At 42.2% G+C, this 20441-nt stretch overlaps 1 protein-coding gene across 1 annotated transcript in view; it reads right to left on the reverse strand.

Moving 5' to 3' along the window:
- Positions 1 to 1456: 1456 nt before the first annotated feature.
- Positions 1457 to 20441, reverse strand: part of LOC124802942 (ATP-binding cassette sub-family G member 4) — a 366602-nt gene continuing 347617 nt past the window's right edge. Inside the window, exons 10-11 of the mRNA XM_047264029.1 lie at positions 16908 to 17063; positions 1457 to 2526 (exon numbers count right to left, since the gene is read on the reverse strand). Coding sequence (XP_047119985.1) covers positions 2182 to 2526; positions 16908 to 17063 — 501 coding nt within the window. The 3' untranslated portion in view covers positions 1457 to 2181. The remainder of the gene's footprint in view (positions 2527 to 16907; positions 17064 to 20441) is intronic.

Raw genomic sequence — 20441 nt, forward strand, 5'->3', positions numbered from 1 at the left:
TTAAATTCTGGGGTTAATGTACCACTCCATTTATGAAAAGGGGATGTCTTTAATAACATTTTCATTTCTCTATAATGGTCTACACAATGTCTTATAAAATGCCTACATTGTAAGTTTTATTGTTTGATTTTACCAGAATTGAGTTTGTGAAGTCATATGCTGCTTTCTTTTCGGAGAAACCTCTAAGGGAGCTAAACCGAGCAGTGAATAAAACATTATTTTCAGAAATGCGGTTTGATATTACATTATAAGCTACCTTCTTAAAATTTTGTGAGAAACATGAAAGAGGGAGATGGGTCTGTAATTTTAGGCCACTTACATATCTCCATCTTTATAAATTTGTGTTGCTATTGCATATTTCAATCTGTCAGTAACTATGAAATGTATTTGAAAATTGCAAATACTATATTACATCATCTGTATTGTTGACTACAGACACATGAAAATTTGTGCTGGACTGGGATTCAAACCCAGATTTCCCACTTATCATGAGCAGTCACTTTAACCACTTCGGCTGAACAGTGCTTATCAGCAATCTCTGAATGAGAATACTGTGTGCAGCTGGAGATGGGCATGAATCATGATACTGATCCAGTCAAATTTTGAAAATAAGTCCCACACAGTCAATGTTGACTGTTAATCATCATGAAGTACCTGAGAATACTGTAAACAATTATAAGGCATAATTAGTGTGCCCTTAATTGTCTTAATGTAAGACACAAATAAAGTGCATCCACAATTAACTAAAGTTCATTCTTCTGCCACACACAAGTGAACTGTTGTTGAGAGCATAGATACAAACCTATAAACAACCCAAGTACTGGTACAAGCAGTTGATGACAATAAGTAAGAACACAGTATGAGAATGAATGTCTACTGCACAGTGCTTATAATGAAGAGGCTCCAGAGGACAGTGCAGTGGATTCTGTGCTGTGTGTACAAGTCATGTGGCCTACCACAGGCAGCTTCTGGTGGCCAGCCTGTGGAGATACTGTTGGTGGAACATCCTAAGTGTAGCATGCCCGCTGTTCAGTGCCGCAGTGCGTATCCAGGTATTATGTACAGAGTCATAGCATTAATCATATGCAATAGATTGCTTTGCAAACTGAACAGAAAGACTGTGATCATGTTGAAGGCGGTGTCACACTTTGACTTATTTTCTTTCCTTAACCTCGTAGTAGGTAACATGAGTAAAACAATTTCTTTTTATACGTTTTTAATTACAAGTTGTACAAAGGAAATTCAGTTGATTTATATAATACATGATATTTATTTCTTTACTATGAATGCAATACTGTCTAGGAAATTTAGAAACAGTCTTGTTTATAGAATGATGGAAATGCCACAGATTTGACCAGCAGGCGGGTTACAAATCGATGGATGTATTTAGAATTGTTGAGTGCTAAACAGTGTGGTCATTAGCACCATGTTCTTATAAAAATCACAACAATAAAAGGTCATGAGGACAGATATTTAATTTATCATGCTTTTTGTTACACAAATCAGGTACATTCTGAAAACAAAGTTTAGGAAGAAGACTTATTTTATCACATGAATTATAGTAATAGTAAAAAATACTGAGGAAAAGCCATATACAGTTACTGTACACTGATTAGACAGATGTTAAAATGGAAAAATATCTTCAATAGAAAATTGTCATATCTTTCCAGCAGTCTCTTCCCAAGTTAAGAGGAAGTACAGCTATAAAAGTTAGTTCCAAACATTCTATATTACGTTAGAGCTAATATAGCAAAATTCTTGTAAGTATAAAAAGAATTAAAAATGAATAGTTTATGAGAATTCATTTCTTGTGTTTACAATTTTGCCTAATATAGCGAGCATGTTAGCTTATCCCAAAATAATATATTACACTCAGGTCATCATTTAAAAAAAGTGCATTAAATCTAGTGTCACACAACATGTTTTGCAAAAATAAATATTAGAGACAATGTCCGTCTGTTCCAGATCTTAATTTTTTCCGCTACAAGTAGCCTTGCAGCAAATATGTACATAACTGTTCTTACAAACAACCTAGAACACCAGTAGCAGTGCACATTGTCCACTTTATGTGACATAAAGCGTCTGATGCTTCTGGCATTCCCCATTCACCCAAAAATTATTCATGGTTGCCTCTTGCATTCATTCTCTTCAAAAAGAAGAAACAAAGTACAGTAGTATTCTTCATCTAGATTTATGTAGCCTAATATTCAAGGTCACAAACAGTGTCAGTTGCAGTATCACTAGCCACGTAACAAGGCCACATATATCCATCCAGTAATCACTATGGGCCATCCCCATGTTTTCAAGAAACTTGGAGGGATCCTTGTAATAGCAGTATATTTCTGAACACACAAGATTCTTCCGTCCAAATCCATAAATGCACAACACAATTGCCTCAAATCCATATCTGAAGAGACTTAAATAAGTCAGAGGCACAAAATATGACGGTATATCATCCAGCCTCATAAAGAAACCAGAGAAAAGGAACATTGGAATTGTTACTGCAGCCAGTATAAATGTTCCAAGCTGTAGGGAAGAAAAATATCTATTAAATATAACAGAAGCACCTTATATTAAATCTACTGGCTCAAAAAATAATTTGCTTTCATATAAACTTAACATATTGTAGACTTTATACATTAGCACTACTACTGACTTCCCAAGCATAACAACAACAACAACAACAGCAATGATAATAACAAAACAACAACAATAATAATAATATAAATGCAGCTCAAATGAAGCTTAGATGTTCAATAAAAAGCAGAAAAGTGAGCAAGAATTTTGGGAGCTGACAATAGTAATATTAATGGCCTGAAAATAGTCAAGTCATTGAAAAATCAAACAATGGAAACTTTGGGTAGGAATATCAATAATGTAGGAAAAGACAGATTGCTACTTACCATAAAGAAGACAGGTCAAGTTGTAGACAGGCACAATTAAAAGACAGTCACATGTAGCTTTCGGCCACAGCCTTCATGATTAAAACACACACACACACACACACACACACACACACACACACACACACACACACACACACACGACCGCCAAAGCCAGCGTCTCAGCCTGGAGATGCTGGAGTTGGCGGTTGTGTGTGCATGAGGTGTGCTTGCTTGTGTGTGTGTCTCTTACTGATGACTACTGTGGCCAAAAGCTGTAGGTGAGTGTCTTTTAACTGTGCCTGTTCACAACTTGAAATGTCTTCTTTACGGTAAATAAAATAGTAAGGGCAACTTGAACTGGAAGAAGCATATTACTGAGCTTCTCTAACAATAAAGTTCAGCCTGTTTCGCTATTCGTATAATCACTAGTATTGGTAATAAATTGATCAGCCTCCTAAAGTACTTTGCATATTTCCACTCAATAATGTCTTATGGAATAGTTTTCTGGGGTAACTCACCACTTAGACATAAAGTATCGATTGCACAAAAGAGAGCAGTGAGAATAATTAGTGGTGTTCACCCAGGGATGTCATGTAGGCACCTATTCAAGGAGTTAGGTATTTTAACTGCACCATCAGGGTACATATACTCACTAATGAAATTCGTTATAAATAATCCATCTCAATTTGCGAAGAACGGTGATGCTCATACGTACGACACTAGAGGGAAAAATGACCTTTTTTTATCTGTTATTGAAGCTGTCAGTTGCTCAAAAAGGAGTACATTATTGAGCAACAAAAATCTTTGATCATTTGCCCAACAACATAGTGTCTGGCAGTTAGCAGATCAAGTTTTAAATCTAGCTTAAAATCATTTCTTTTGGACAACTCCTTCTATTCCATGGACGAGTTTCTGTTTCAGAACTGGTAATAACAATAATAATAATAATAATAATAATGATAATAAAATTTGTACCTCTAAATGTAGTTGCATGTGTAGAACTAAAAATTTCAGTAATATTAATATTAGCACTATTCATGTGTGTGTGTGTATACATATCTAAAAACAAAGATGATGTAACTTACCAAATGAAAGCGTTGGCATGTTGATAGACATACAAACAAACACAAACACACACACAAAATTCAAGCTTTCATAACCAACGGTTGCTTCATCAGGAAAGAGGGAAGGAGAGGGAAAGACGAAAGGATGTGGGTTTTAAGGGAGAGGGTAAGGAGTCATTCCAATCCTGGGAGCGGAAAGACTTACCTTAGGGGGAAAAAAGGACAAGTATACACTCGAGCACACACACACATATCCATCCGCACATATACAGACACAAGCAATAATGTAATATGACTTGTTCCACATCATATTGATAAAACAATCATGAAAATGACGTACAGAACACAACATAACTAAACTAAGCTACAGACAAATGCTGGGATTACATCTTCAAGAAGGCTATGGGCAATTCTTTTCTCCAGACTTGTCTAAGATTGCTACATTTTTGCCCCAACCATGTTAGCTTCTTTGGCTTGGCAGGCAAGCGATTTCTTTTCCAGTATTTCCAGAAGTATTTTTCACGCGAATGTAATTTTTTGGCAGTGTTGTTGTAGTTAGGTATAAGTACAACATGACTGGTAAGCTGAACATGTCTTTCTTCCATGGAAGCAATAACAACTTGAAACAATATTTAAGGAACATTCACCAGGAACAAAGAACTGGGGCAATACATGCAGAGAACGGAGGCCAAAATAGCTTGGCTAGCCTTAAATAGGCATGCATGGCCTTTTGAAAGTAAATGCATACATCACTACAAGTGTCATATGGTGTGAGCTAGTGAACAATCTTGTTTGAGGAATCTGTGTCAGGATATTAAACTGAGTGATCATGTGACTGTGGACACAGTGTTTACAGGTTTTGCCATGTTAAGACAAGTTGATTTGAATTTTAAATGATTGTGTCTTACTCTGTGTTATTAGAATATGCAAGTCAGATATTTTATTACCTGCATGTGAGGAGTGAAAGTTGTAAATGTGGCATATGAATTCATGAACACTATTTAGCTGATTTGCTTTCTGATCACTAATTATAATAAGCAAAGTTAAAAAAAAAACTGCTTTTATCATTTCCAAATTCTGATTTCATCTCTTTAATTACTGAAAAGAGTAGAAATGCAGAGTCAATATTTGTGAGTTTATACAGTGCATGGTAAAATGGAGGAGCAGACTAGGACGACAAGGCAGAACAAAAAAAAGATGAATCTGTGGGGGAGAGTGTGTGAGTGTATGATGAACAAAGTTAGGCCCTGAGACATGGTGGATACAGCTGTGCAGCAGGGGCTTACCAGAAATATTGGCGAGGAGTTTTACGGGATGGAAGGAAGTGTTGAAAGGACAAATACTATCTATGTAACTCAAAGAAATTGGTTTTGGGGAAATGGACCCAGATGGCACATGTTGCGAAGCAGCCATTGAAATCGACCATACAGTGCTTGGCAGTGGGTTACACTAATGGATTGTCAACTCTGCTCTTGGCTGCAGTTTGCCAGTGACCATTAATTTGGGTGGACAGATGGTTGGTGATCATATCAACATAAAATGATGTACAGAAATTGCAGTAGAGCTGGTTTATGATACAACTGCTTTTGGGTTGGCAGGTGTCCTTGCCTCTTATACAATAGTATATGACTGTGATGGAATTGGAATAGGATGTGCAGAATGGATGTATCAGACAGGTATTGCACCTTTGTCTTTCGTAGGAGTAGATCTATGTGGCAAGAGATTAGGAGTGGTTGTGGGGTACGGATATTGTGCAGATTGAGTGAGTGCTGGAATACCACTTTGGGAGGGATGGGAAGGTTTGCGATATGATGTTTGTTGTTTCCAGGGACATTGGTAAATAGTTAAAGGCATGGAGGAGGATATAGTTCACCTGTTCCAGTGCAGGATGACATTATGTGATGAAAGTATGCTCTTTTGCAGCTGGTTTGGGGATAGTCAGAGGTTTATGGGTACACATGGATATCATCATCATCATCATCATCATCATCATCAGCCAGTTCTATCACTTAATGGTGTGGCCTCTTTGAGCCAACGTGTAACAAAGCATCCCAGTAAGATCTTCAATTTCTTCCGATCCTGGGCTTCTTGTTGCCAACTGAATCCCACTGTCTTCCTTATATCTCTGTCCCTTGTGTCTGGTGGTATTCCTCTAAGTCTTTTTTTGTAAATGGGGCTCCAGTCTAGGACTTGTTTAGATCATCTACCATCTTTTGTTCGAACAACATGACCAGCCCACTGCCATTTCAATGCATTCACTCCTTTCATTATGTTGGTGACCTTCATTGTTCGTCTTATTTCAACTGCTCTCTTCCTGTCTTTTTTCATGCAACCCAACATTGATCTTTCCATTCCTCTTTATGCTACTGTTAGCTTCCTAACAATGAACTCATTTAATGTGCATGTTTAGCAGCCATACATTACTACTGGCAATATACATTGGTCAAAAATAGATTTCTTCAGCTCAACTGACATTTTAGATTGAAGAGTGCCAGCCCATTTTAATTCATCGTAAAATTTCTGGTTTTAAATCTCCTTTCATGTTTATCAGTTGACCCAGATAGATATATTCTGTGACTCTTTGGAGTTGTGTACTTCCAACTGATATACTTCTCTCTGTGTCCATTCATTGATCATTATCTTGGTTTTATCAATATTAATTTTTAGTCCAACTTCAGAACACACTAATGCAAGTTCATAAACTAATACTTGAAGTTCTTCTATGTCATTTGCAAATAGGACAATATCATCTGCAAATCTCAAGTTGTTCAGTCTTTTTCAGAGATCTTGAATTCCCTTTTCTACCCAATTCAATTTGGACATGGCTTTTTCTAAGGCTGCTGAAAATAGTTTGGCAGACATAGAATCACCTTGTTTTACACCCTATTCAATGGGAAGTTCATTAGCATCTTCAGCAACACTCACAATGGCTGTAGAGGTTTTGTGTATGTTATGTAGGATTTTGATATAGCCCTGTTCTACTCCTTGTTCTTTTAGAGCCACACAAAATAGCTGAGTGATTGATTGAATCAAAGACCATTTCAAAGTCTATAAAAGCAATGCAAAGGGGTAGATGGTACTCATTTCTTCTACTAATTATTTCCTATGGCATGAAGATATGGTCAACTTTGCTAAATCCTGATCAGAAACCGGCTTGCTCAGTGGGTTGAACCTGGTCGAGTGTAGTGCTCAATCTGGTAGTCAAGATCCTAGTGAAAACTTTGTACACTATGGAGAGTAAGCTGATATGAGAATTAGTTTGGCTTTGTTCTAGTCTCTTGGTAATGTTTCACGGTGCAAACAACCTGAAAATATCTTAGCTAAATGCTTTATGGATTCTTCATCCACCAGCTTTAGAACATCAACTGGGAAGTCATCACCACCTGAAGCAGTCCCTTTTTCATACTGTCAATTGCATGTTTGACTTCTGATGGGAGTATTTCTGGAATTTGGGAGAAAGGAGCATCCAATTTGTTTAGGATCAAGGTATCATCAAGGATTTTATGGTATAGGTTATTATAGAAATTTCCAATATATTCAAGTATTTTTTTCTTGTCTGTAATTCGGCCTTGACCTGTGTCTAATGCTATTAGCTGTTTCCTTCCAATCATAAGCATTCGATTGGCTTTCTTCAAACTAAATTTATTCTCAAGACTGGCTTTTAGGTGTCTTCTTCATACATCTTTATGTCATCTTTCATGCTCTTTCTTAGAGCTTTGCATAGCTCTACATATTCTATCTTGTCTTTATCTGTATCAACTTTCATTCTTCTTCTCTTGTCCATCAAACCTGTTGTTTTATTTGTCATTTTTTTTTGGATTGGTTTTGAGATTTAATAAGCCACGCACTTCTTCAGCTTTTGTAATTAGTACCTTTGATACTTCTTCTGCTTCACATTCTTTTAATTTTCTCTGAATTCTTTCTTGAAATTCCTCTTTCCATTCAAGATTTTTGAAGTTTAAAATTTTATTTTTTTGTTCAATTAGTTTTAATATTTCATATTTTGTATTAAATACAAACCTTGCTCTTACTAATTGATGATCACTTTAATGTTTTGAGGCCTATTGGTGAGAATGATGTCTACCTCGTTTTTCATTTCAAAGTAAGGACTCCTCCAAGTCCATTTGCGACTTGGGTGCTTCTTGGAAAACGTATTCACAATAGGTGTTTTCATGCATTCTGCAAATTGTACCAACCTCTCACCTCTATCATTTCTTTCGTCTATTCCATATTTACAAATAACTGAATCACCTTCTTTGTTTGTTCCAACTTTGGCATTAAAGTCTCCAATTATGAATTTATAAAAACAATCTCTGCCTTTCTCATAGGTTTCTGTTATAACCTTTAATCACTAATAAATTGCGTGGATATACAAACGTAGAAACGATAGCTGGTTACATGCTACCAATTCCGTATCAGTCATTCGACTGCCGTGCCGTAACATGCGGCCGGCGCCGTTCGTATCTAGGTGGCGCTCCCGCACACAACCAGGTTGCGGAGCGCCTCTATCGCCGTTTGTGCGTACTGACATGGAGGCACTGTTAAAATGTCATGGCACTGTCACAACACTTTTCCCCCCTTGAAAAAAAACAAAAAAAACCACTCACTTCCTTGGAAACACGGACAGTGCGGAGACATCCATGGCCTCTTGGGAGGCCCTGAGAAGATCCCGTGGAGAAACACGCGAGTATGGTCCAAAATGTCCAGGACGGAAGCTCGTGCGTGGAACGTGCCTCCTGGACGAGATGATGGGTGAAAACTCTGGAGCAGCATCCATAGGTGTCGAGGACCTGGGGGTGTGCTCCAGCGAGATGGGTCCTGGAGAAGGCAGCGTCGCGACTGGGGCCGGTTCCGGCATACTCGGAAGCGGTAGCGACGTCGGCTGCAGCAACACGCATGGGAGATCGGCAGCAGCGACAGGACTGGCTTCTCGGGCTGGTGGAGGCGAAGGAAGGGGTGGTGGTACCGGCGTGGCCACCACTCGTGGGCACATCTGGTCATAATGGTGAACAACCATGCCGTCATCCGTATGTATTTCACAAAGCTGGCAGCCGCGAAGAGCCTTGACCACCCCTGGAATCCATATAGGGCGTGATCCATACCCTCGTGCCCACACGTCGGCGCCCACCGAGTATTTTCCCGCACTAGGGGACACAGTACGAGGCCTGACAGGTTGAAGCAGGTGCAGTAGAGTGCGCGGTTGGCGGCCATGCAAGATTTCAGCAGGGCTGCGATCGCCCAGAGGTGTGAAGCGATAAGAACTCAGAAAATGCAACAGAGCATCATCTGTGGAAAAATCACTAAGGAATTTTTTCATCTGGCTTTTGAAAGTGCAGACAAGGCGCTCGACCTCCCCATTCAATTGTGGATGGAAGGGCGGTGCTGTAACATGATGAATCCCGTGTCCAGTACAAAAATCATGGAAGGCCTGCGAAGAGAACTGAGGGCCATTGTCCGTGACGATCGTGGATCGAAGACCTTCTAGCGCAAAGATTTTGGACAAAGCCAGCGTCGTCACCGCAGTGGTGGGCGACGGACATCGAACAACAAATGGAAACTTCGAGAAGGCGTCAATAAACAGCAGCCAATAAGTGCCGAGGAAGGGGCCGGCAAAGTCAGCGTGCACCCGTTCCCATGGCTGCGCCAGATCAGGCCACAGAGAGGGCATTGTACGGGGTGGAGCCAGTTGTTGAGCACACTGACCACACGCAATGACCATGTGGGCGATGTCCGAATCAATACCGGGCCAATAAACATGCCTGCGGGCCAGGGACTTGGTCCGAGAAATCCCCCAATGGCCTTCATGCAACAGTTTGAGAACATCTTTGCGAAGAGATGCTGGCACCACGACCCATGGAGATGCGCCATCCGTGGCCAGAAGAACAACACCATCACGAACAGACAGACAAAGGTGCAAGGCATGGTAGTTGTGAAGGGGATCCGATGCCCGGCCCTTGGTCCTGTCCGGCCAACCCCGTTGAATAAAACCGATCACCTGACGCAGGACCGGGTCCCGCGCAGTAGCCGATGCGACCTGCGAACCTGTAAGTGGAAAACCCTTGACCGCATGACATTCTTCCTCATCAATGTGGAAACAGAGTAGTTCATCTCGATCGAAAACCGGGTCGGGGCCCATCGGCAAACGCGACAACGCGTCGGCGTTGGTGTGCTGGGCCGTGGGGCGATAGTGAATCTCATAGTGAAAATGAGACAAGTATAAGGCCCAACGTTGCAGGCGGTGAGCTGCATTATCCGGAAGCGACGCCGATGGGTTGAACAGAGAGACCAGCAGCTTGTGGTCGGTGATGAGGTGAAACTTAGAACCATACAAAAAAACGCTGAACTTTTTTAGAGCATAAATGATAGTGAGTGCCTCCTTTTTGATTTGAGAATAACGCCGTTGCGCATCATTGAGGGTCTTGGAAGCATAGGCGATGGGTCGTTCCAACCCATCCTCATACCAATGGGCGAGAACAGCCCCTAGGCCATACTGTGACGCGTCAGTCGCCAGAACCAAGTGCTGACCCGGACGGAATGTGGCAAGACAAGGCGCCGACTGCAAATGAGCCTTCAGGCGGACAAAAGCCTGCTCACACTCATCGGACCAACAGAAAGGAACGTTTTTGCGTAACAGCTGATGCAGAGAATGAGCTACCACCGCGGATGGAATGAATTTGTGATAATAAGCAATCTTGCCTAGAAACGCCTGAAGTTCTTTTACCATAGACGGCCGGGGTAGAGCGATAATGGCCGCAACATGCTGATGTAGAGGACGTATACCCTCACAGGACAAGTGGAAACCAAGATGCACAATGGAGGGTTGGAAGAACTGTGACTTGTCCAGATTGCACTTCAACCCAGCCGAATGCAGAACCCGAAACAGTGAACGCAAATTGCGAAGGTGCTCCTCAGTGGAGGGCCCCGTGACAACAATGTCATCCAGATAGTTTATGCAGCCGGGAATGGAAGCCGTGAGCTGTTCCAAAAACCGCTGTAAAATGGCCGGCACGCTAGCGACGCCAAACGGTAACCATTGGTACTGATACAACCCACAAGGAGTGTTGATGACGAGAAATTCCTTGGAAGACGGATCCAACGGCAACTGATGGTATGCCTCCGATAAGTCAAGTTTGGAAAATAACTGGCGCCCAGCGAGCTTGGTAAATAACTCCTCAGGACGGGGAAGAGGATAAGTGTCAATGAGGCTCTGAGCGTTGACAGTGGCTTTAAAATCACCACACAATCGCAGACTCCTGTTTGGTTTAGAAACCACCACAATTGGCGATGCCCATTCGCTGGAAGTAACAGGATGGAGAATCCCTGAAGCTGTTAACCTGTCTATCTCAGCCTTGACAGGTGCATGCAACGCCACCGGAATAGGGCGTGCCCAGAAAAACTTAGGGCGAGCTGTAGGTTTAAGAGTAATGTGGGCTTCAAAATCCTTGGCATGACCCAGACCAGCAGAGAACACGGATGAGAATTCAGAACACAATCCATCCAGCTGTTGATACGGAATATCCTCAGATATGAGGTGCACATCATCATCAATGGAGAACCCGAACAACTGGACAGCACCATAACCGAACAGGTTTTCAGTGCCCGCATGATCCACCACATAAAACGTGAGGGGCCTAACAACAGACTTGTAGGCAGTGGAAGCATCAAACTGGCCAACGACAGGAATTTTCTGTTTATTATAAGTTCTCAGATTTCGTGTAACTGGAGACAATGGAGGGGAGCCCAACTCCAAATACGTGCGAGAATTAATGAGAGTTACTGCAGAGCCAGTGTCCACTTGCATGCGAATGTCTTTATCCAGAACACGAACAGTAACAAACAACTTATTTGTTTGAGAAAGCACACAGTTAACATCCATATCCGATGCCTCGTCCTCATCGACAGGAACTTTAGGGGACTGACACACAGAAGCAATGTGGCCTTTTTTCCTACATGAATTACATGTCGCCCAATGTTTTGGACATGCAGCCCTGTCATGCTGTACGAAACAACGTGGACAAGAAGGAAGTGTGGAATGAACCTGCTTCTGTGGTTGCTGTTTTCGCTGCGAGCGTGGCGGCCCAACACGACGTTGTTGACGCGAGTGAACCACCGCCACATCGTCGGTCCCCTGGGAAACAGGCAAATTGTCCTTGTCGAAAGTGGTCTGTATAGCACCGACATCACACCACGTGTCTATTTGCGCACCAGCATCGTGAGACACTTCAAAAGATTGAGCGATGCTTAGAACTTCCGACAATGACGGGTTTGGCAGTTGTAAGGCACGTTGCTGAACTTCTTTATCAGGAGCAAGCCGTAGAATAGCATCCCTAACCATTGAATCAGCATAAGACTCATGTTGAGTGTCTGTGACAAACTGACATTTCCTACTCAGACCGTGTAGTTTCGCCGCCCAAGCCCGGTAAGATTGATGGGGCTGTTTACGACACCGGTAGAACGCCATGCGGGTGGCAACAACGTGGGTGTTTTTTCGGTAATAATTAGACAATAAGTCACACATTTCTTGGAAGGACAGAGAGGCAGGTTCCCACAGCGGGGCTAACTGAGATAGCAGCTGATAGATCCGTGGGGAAATCCAAGATAGAAATAACGACTTACACATAGGAGCGTCGACAACGCCGAAAGCCAAGAAGTGTTGCCGCAAACGCTTCTCATAATCCTCCCAGTCTTCAGCGGCCTCGTCATAAGGAGGGAACGGAGGCAGAGAAGAGGAAGACAGACGATGAGTAAGCGACGTCAACAATGCCTGAATAGCAGCTGTTAGCTGTGTTTGTTGTTCAATGAGCGCTTACATAAGCTGTTCCATGTCTGCCCCGACACGAACACACAAATCCACAACGCAGGAACAAAAATATCCCATCCTCGTCGCCAAAAAGTGTTATAACCTTTAATCACTAATAAATTGCGTGGATATACAAACATAGAAACAATAGCTGGTTACATGCTACCAATTCCGTATCGGTCATTCGACTGCCATGCCGTGACATGCGGCCGGCGCCGTTCATATCTAGGTGGCGCTCCCGCGCACAGCCGAGTTGCGGAGCACCTCTATTGCCGTTTGCGCGTACTAACGTGGCGGCACTGTTAAAATGTCATGGCACTGTCACAACAGTTTCCTTCAGACATCCACAGAAAGATTCTCTCTCTTCATCTGAGTGAGTAGACGTAGGTGCATATGCTTGAACTATTTGTATCTTATACCTGTCCAGTATTTTAGGACCAAGAGTGCAGTTCTGCTCGAAATTCCTTCTAACACTGTTATCTTGTTGACAATGATTTTGTTTACTAAAAATCCAACTCCATTTAATTTTCCATTTGGTTCTCCACAGAGATTTCCTGAATTCAAGCAAAGGCAGTTTTTGACTTTATGGCGCACTTCACTAAAACCAATGATGTCCCAGTTAATTTTCTCTAGTTCCTCTTCTATTTCTGTTAATCTGTCATCTCCCACTAATGTATGACAATTGTACATACATATTTGAAGCCATTGCTTCTCTCATTTTGTAGACTTAGGATTTTGTGACACTAAAGCAGCTTCCACCTGGAGATCTGAACATGGGGCTATTTTAACTCCAAAACATTTTGCCTTGTTCTCACACATCATGACTCAAAGGTGAGAAGCATAATTGCCATGCTTGCTTCAGAAGAGATTGGTGATACAACTTTCCAGGCCGCCCCTAACATGGGGTACAGATGGCTTTGGTAGGCCACTCCTTTAGAGTACAGATGCTGCCTATGCATGAGAAGTATAGGTTGGAAAATGGAAGACCCCTAGCCCTTGAAACCTAATAGTGTCAGAGTTGGAAAAGAACAAAAGTTGGCCGAGGATGGTCAGATAGGAAAGATAAAAGTGAGGAGTCTGGCATAAGCGAGTGGAAGCTATGCCAGGACTCAGCTCGGGGCCCCATGGTCACCAGCAATGTACTCACTAGGTGTGAGTCCCCTGGGGGAGCACATGGGTATAGGTTGAGATATGTGTCTGTAGACTTACTCTGGGGACAGTGCCTGTCTGTGAAGGCCTTAGTAAGACCTACAGCAATCAAGCAAGAGAGTTCTCATCACCGCATACTAGACTTCATGGAAACAATTTTTTTCTTTGTATTGGGATGATACCTATCAAAATGTAAGCACTGTTAATGGTTAATTGGTTTCATATGGGCGGAGCTATGGGTGGAGCCACCAGAGAGGTGGGAGTCAACATCCAGGGATATGCAGATTGGGTTGAGGACCAGGTGCACTGAATGGGAGTGAATATGTTGAGGCTGAGGAGGAATGAGGATAGGTTGTCTTGGCTCTGGGTCCAGGACAGTTTTATTAATGAACCTGAACCAGATGTGGGGTTTGAAATTTTGGATGGCTTTGATGGTTTTCTCTCCATACCCCACAAACAAGATGTATACAAGGATGCCATGTAGGTGCCCAGCTGCAGATTTGTTGTATATATTCCTCTCAAAGGTGTGATGATGTATTAATTAATGTGTAAGGACTGAAGTATCGCAATGACCACCCAATTTACTCAATATCCTAATCCGCCATTATCCCACACCCACTCTCAACCCCTTTCCATATGGGTCACACCCCTGTGGAGATCCATGTGCAATAACTGTCTGATACACTCTCCCAGCAGATTCTGTTCCTGTCCCATCACTGGCTTAGCCTATCCTATCACAGGCAGTAATAACAGTCATGTCAAATATCAGATCTTCTGTAATTTCTGCGTAGAATTTTATATGGGCATGACCACAAAGCAGTTCTCCACTTGAATAAATGACAACTCCCAAACTCTGGAAAAGAGCAGAGTTGACTGCTCAGTAGCAGAACATGCTGCTGAGTGCAACATACTCACAACCCATACCATCTGGACCCTTCCCCCAACAACAAGTTCTCTGAATTATGTAGACACAAGCTATTCTTGAAATACATCATTTAGTCTTGTAATCCTCATGCCCTCAATCTCCAAAAGCCCCCCTGCCCCATGCCCACCTACATCAAGCCTCAGGACCCTAACTTCACTCATCCTGCACTCACACCCTCTTCCCCACAGTCTCATCTTTTTCTATTCTGTCTCACCCTTCCAATCCACTGCACCATGTTATCATGCAATGCATTACCCCACCGACGTCAATGCTTTTGCCATGTTCATATCCCATGCACTTGCTGCCTCCCACTCCAAACCCTTAGACACACTTCCCCAACACTCCCAGTCTCTGCTTCCTCTCTCCCCTCATCCACACCACCCAACACATCCTCTCTCCAGTTGCACTACAGACCTACAGGTCCAGCACTAAGAAATCAGCACTGTGTGCTCTATAGCTTGATAAAGGAAAGCTAGCAAAGATTTCAGTCTTGTTTATGTGCCTATCAACGATTCAACAGCTCCAGTATTCAGTGAGTTTTTGCCTTCAATCCAAATGCTATATATTACAAAATTTCATGATCATAACTGGTCAATAGCTAAAGAAGCCCTGGGAGAAAAGAGGAAAGGAGTTTGTTACCCTGTGAACACTGAAGTCACCACAAAAAATAGATCAAATGGCTCTGAGCACTGTGGGACTTAACATCTATGGTCATCAGCCCCTAGAACTTAGAACTACTTAAACCTAACTAACCAAAGGACATCACACAATACCCAGTCATCACGAGGCAGAGAAAATCCCTGACCCCACCGGGAATTGAACCCGGGAACCTGGACGCGGGAAGTGAAGTCACCACAGTCAAAGCAGTACCGTACCTTGAGTTGGACAAGTGTTTGGTATCAACTGTGGTACTTAGGAACAAAAACAGTGTATTGTGACAAAAGTTCGATTCATCACTGTACATTCAATTTAACTGACTTTGGTGTTAGCATTTCTGGCTCTACATTTCTGCTCTCTTCATTAATATATGATGAAATCAGAATTTCAAAGCAATGAAGTGGTTTGTTTAAACTCTGTGTATTACAATGACTTGTCAGAAAGGAAAATCAGCAAAATAGTGTTTATGAATTCAGATATCATTTCTACAACTCCTGCTCCTCACATACTGGTAAGACAAATTTCTTATTTGCACTTTGTAATGACCAACATTAAAAAATGTTAAAGACAAAATCATTTACAATTTAAATCAATTTGGCTTAATGTAGTAAAATGTGCACATGCTGTGTTTACAACAGCATGTGTCCACTTGCTTTGATGTGCTGGTATAGGCACCTGACCAGAGCTGCTAGCTAGCACACACAATAGGACAACACCGAAAAACTACACAGGTATGCAAAATCCATCCAAGAAATTTCTGAAAATGCTGCAAGGAAATCCATTTCTGCCAAGCCAAATTAAATCAAATCTAAAATTTGAAGGCATAGGTGTCTTAAATGAGAATGCTGAAAAGAATTGCCCATAGGCTTATTACAGAAATAAACCCTTTCTTTATTGAATGTAGTTTAGGTAAAGCAAGACAAACCCAAATAAAGAGTACTGGACGGGATTATATTCCTGCATCCACTGAATACAAATTTAGTGTCTTAAGCATTGCACCATCACACTTGGTAATAACACGTGGGCAAGTCTTAAAAAAAAAATACTAACATGTTATGATATCTGCAGAAAGTAACAGTTGAGCCCCTTTAATCATAGGTAAGGAAGGTAGAGGGAGGGAGGAAGGGTGGAGAGAGGGGAGAGAGAGAGAGAGAGAGAGAGAGAGAGAGAGAGAGAGAGAGAGAGAGAGAGAGAGAGGGGGGGGGGTGATAGGTTTCTTTTCAGGGGGGGGGGGGAGGGGGGAGGAATGGCACATGGAATAGTGAGGAAAACAAACATTGAAAACCTAACATTAAAGTCATTATGATATGCTAATATTCAGTACCTCACACATCTTAAAATATGCAATAAAAACACTCTCACAGATTATAATTGTATTTCAATGCTTAACAAAAACTGTATTTTATTTTTCAGGTTGGCATCCTTACCTGTATATTGCAAATTGCACCTGCAACTAGTCCAAGAGTTTGAGCAATCATTGTCATCAACATGCAAACCAAAAGGAACATATAGATTCTCTGGTGGTCATATGGTTGTCCTGTCATGAAGTATGCTATCAGTACAAAACAAGCAGGACACAGTACCTGTTTGTACAATCAAAAAAATTAATCAGTATTTCATTGACACACCTTTCAAACATAGTAATGTAAATTAATAATCTCATAGCAGCTGGGGGGAAAAATTAACTTTTTCTTGAATTTGTAAACTTCCCAGTTTCTTGGTTTACTTCTGACAGAAGTTTGTTGAAGACCTCTTGGAACCACACACCAAAATAGCCCTCTTCCCCTCATCTCAACCCAAGACAATGAAGCAAAGTCTACATGAAAATTATTTTTGTGTTTTGTAATAATGCCTGTAACTCACAGTTAAAATGAAATGAATTTTCATATACTTTAAGGCTAAAGGGGACCACTCACAGAAAAGCAGAAGTGTTAGAATCATGACAGGCAAACACAAAAAAGACAAAGTTTTTGGAGCATATCCTTTCTTAAACTAGAGTACAAATACACATGTAAAACACCCACACATGCCTCTGCCCCTACATTGTGGGGTGGGGGTTGTGTCAGGTGGAGGCGGGTAGAGGAAAAGAGAGGCAGGTGTTGAGGGTTGGTAGGTAGCAGTTTGGAGTGGGGACTGCCAGTTTGCTGGCTAGGTATGTGGGAGGGAGTGGTGGCAGTTGCATGGGTTACGTATGCAATGCATGGGTGTCAGAGCAGGTGGAGAACAGTGCACAATGAATGTGACATGGAGAGCTGAATTGGGAGGGGGTGATAGGATGGAGGAAGGGGAGCTGTTAGGTGGTGGGTATAGGGACAGTTGGTTAATGGAGATTGAGGCCAGGTTGGTTCCGGGTGCTAAGGTTGTGTTGCAGGGATAATGCCCATCTGCACAGTTCAGAAAAGCTGGTAGAGGAGAAAAGAATCCGTCTCACCTGGGTCATAAAGCAGACATTGAAATGAAGCATGCTATGCTCAGTAGCATGTTGTGTCAACAGGTGGCCCATTTGTCATTGGCCACAGTTTGGTGGCAGCCATTCATTCTGGTGGGCAGCTGATTGGTTGTCACACTGACATAAAAGGGTGTGCAGTGATCGCAGCAGAGTTCACATATGACATGGCTGCTTTCAGAGGTGGTCTGGTCTCTGATGGGATAGGATAAGCCTGTGACCGGACTGGAGCAGGAGGTGCTGGCTGGGTGGAATGGGGCAGGTCTTGTGCCTGGGGAGGGGTTGGGAGTAGGAGTGGAGTTTTGTGCAGGTTGGGTGGGCAATAGAACACCACTTTAAGAAGGGTGAGAATGATCTTGGACAGGCTGTCCTTCATTTCAGGGCATGATGACAAATAATCAGGAACTGTGGCCAGGAAACTGGCTTGGGACTTACATTAAGGAAGAAGGAGGGAAAATCAGAGGGGCATGTGGAAGGGAAGAGGAGGTGAGCAAGGAAGAGATTTCGTATCCTGTATGATGTGATGGGCAACAGTACCTACAGCAACATTAAGAAGAGAGCACTGGATCATAGAAAAAGGAGACACAAATGACCTGCTAATATGGCAGAAGACTGATGATGAATATCCTGATTTATAATACACCAAAAAATCTATAAGTAATTCATACTGCTAACAATGTAAGCAGTTTACCATTAGTTCTAGTAATTGTCATGATGTCCGTTAATGTAAGGCTCTCCCTTATGACAGAATTTGTGGAAAATGATGTGTGAATAAGTGAATATTCTCCACATAGTGGAGATGTTGATACGAAGACAGGCACAACAAAAAGACTGCTAGACAAGTAAGCTTTTGGCCAGAAGGCCTTTTCTGAATTAGACAACACACACACACACACACACACACACATATGCATGAAAATGAAACTCACACACAAACAACCACTGTCTCTGGATCCTCTTTTTGTTGTGCCTGTCTGTGACTCAACATCTCCACTGTATGGTGAGTAGCAATCTATCCTTATTTATAATACTGTCAGTATTCCATCCTGGATTTTGATTATTAGTGAATACTCTATTTTATTAAAATGTTCGACAATGATTCTGACTGGTTCATTTCCACAGCAGCACAGTGCTTAGTACTTGGCCTGGTTGTGACCATTTGCAGTACCATGAGTGCCAAACAGCACCAAAACCAGCTCTTCTCTGCTAGCATGGCAATTACATAACTCACTATTGCTTCCTATAAAATCCTTCCTACCAATCTTCACAGTTTCCAACTACATACCAGTGGACTGCATCAGGTGCAATGGGCAAGGGGATGAAGGATATGAAGAGCAAGAGTGAGGGCTGGGGAAGGGTGGCTGATAGATGGGAGTAAGATGTAGCTGGTACATGGAACAGGAATATGGCACCAAAGAGCTCAGTTTCGTCCAGGCAGGAAATGTTACATACAGTGCACAATGACACAGAGGAGTGAATTGAGAGGGTGGAGATACAAGGAGCATTCAAAAATTAATGCAACATTTTTTTTTAAGTAGGTTGGTTTTATTCTGGATTCCAATGTACCATATTATCCCTCACTCTTTTCATTGCAAAACCCCTTTTTCAACATTATTTATGTTCAATGTGGCAGCCTTATGCCATCTTACTGGGAGGGCCTGTATGCCTGCATGGTCCACTCTGCTGGCCAAGAGCCAATGTATTGCTGCATCAGTAGCTTCACCACCATCCATGTACCGTTTCCCATGGAATGCATCCAACATTCTGCAGATGGTCCTTCGTTGCTCTTTATACTCTTCTGTTCAGTGGCGAGGAACTCATTGGGCAAACTCCTTTGAGTACCAAACTGATGGTGAGCGTGTCAGCACTATCAGCAGACATACCCTTGAGCTGTGGGATGTTTGATTGTGTTCCACTGATCACCTCAAATGAGAGTGTCCACATGTTCCAACAGTGCAGGAGGCACAGCTATGTGCAGATGGCCAGTATTTGGGAGATCAGACAGGTTTGCACAATCTTAGTGTGACGGTGACAGATGCCTCACCTAACACTTCACTGTACTTTTGTTCTATGCCAGATCTCTATAGACATTCTGCAAGCACCTGTGAACACCTGCAGTGCTCTGGTTTTCTGTTCCATCTAAAGAAAATGGCAGCTCTGTGGTTGGAATGCACCTCAGTTACAGATGCCATTTTGAAGGTTATGTATAGTGCTTCCACCTATTGGAACTTCATGAAGCTATAAGGGCTGAAGCAAAAATATTCCACAATTTTCCACAACAAATTCTGCATTTTATCAACCAAAACTGGCTGAAGTAAAAAATGTATTGCTTCACTTATTGAGTGCCTCTCTTAAAACAGAAGAAGAGAGAGGGTGTATGAGTACAATGAGTGAAATGGGGGTTGTGGGGATAGGAGTGGAGGTGGGATTAAGGGGGAGGGGTAGTGTAGATTGAGACTAGGAGGACTGATGGTCAAAGGATGTGTTGAAAGGACAACTCCCATTTACGTAAATC

This window comes from Schistocerca piceifrons, chromosome 6 (assembly GCF_021461385.2).
Source record: "Schistocerca piceifrons isolate TAMUIC-IGC-003096 chromosome 6, iqSchPice1.1, whole genome shotgun sequence".
Lineage (NCBI taxonomy): Eukaryota > Metazoa > Arthropoda > Insecta > Orthoptera > Acrididae > Schistocerca > Schistocerca piceifrons.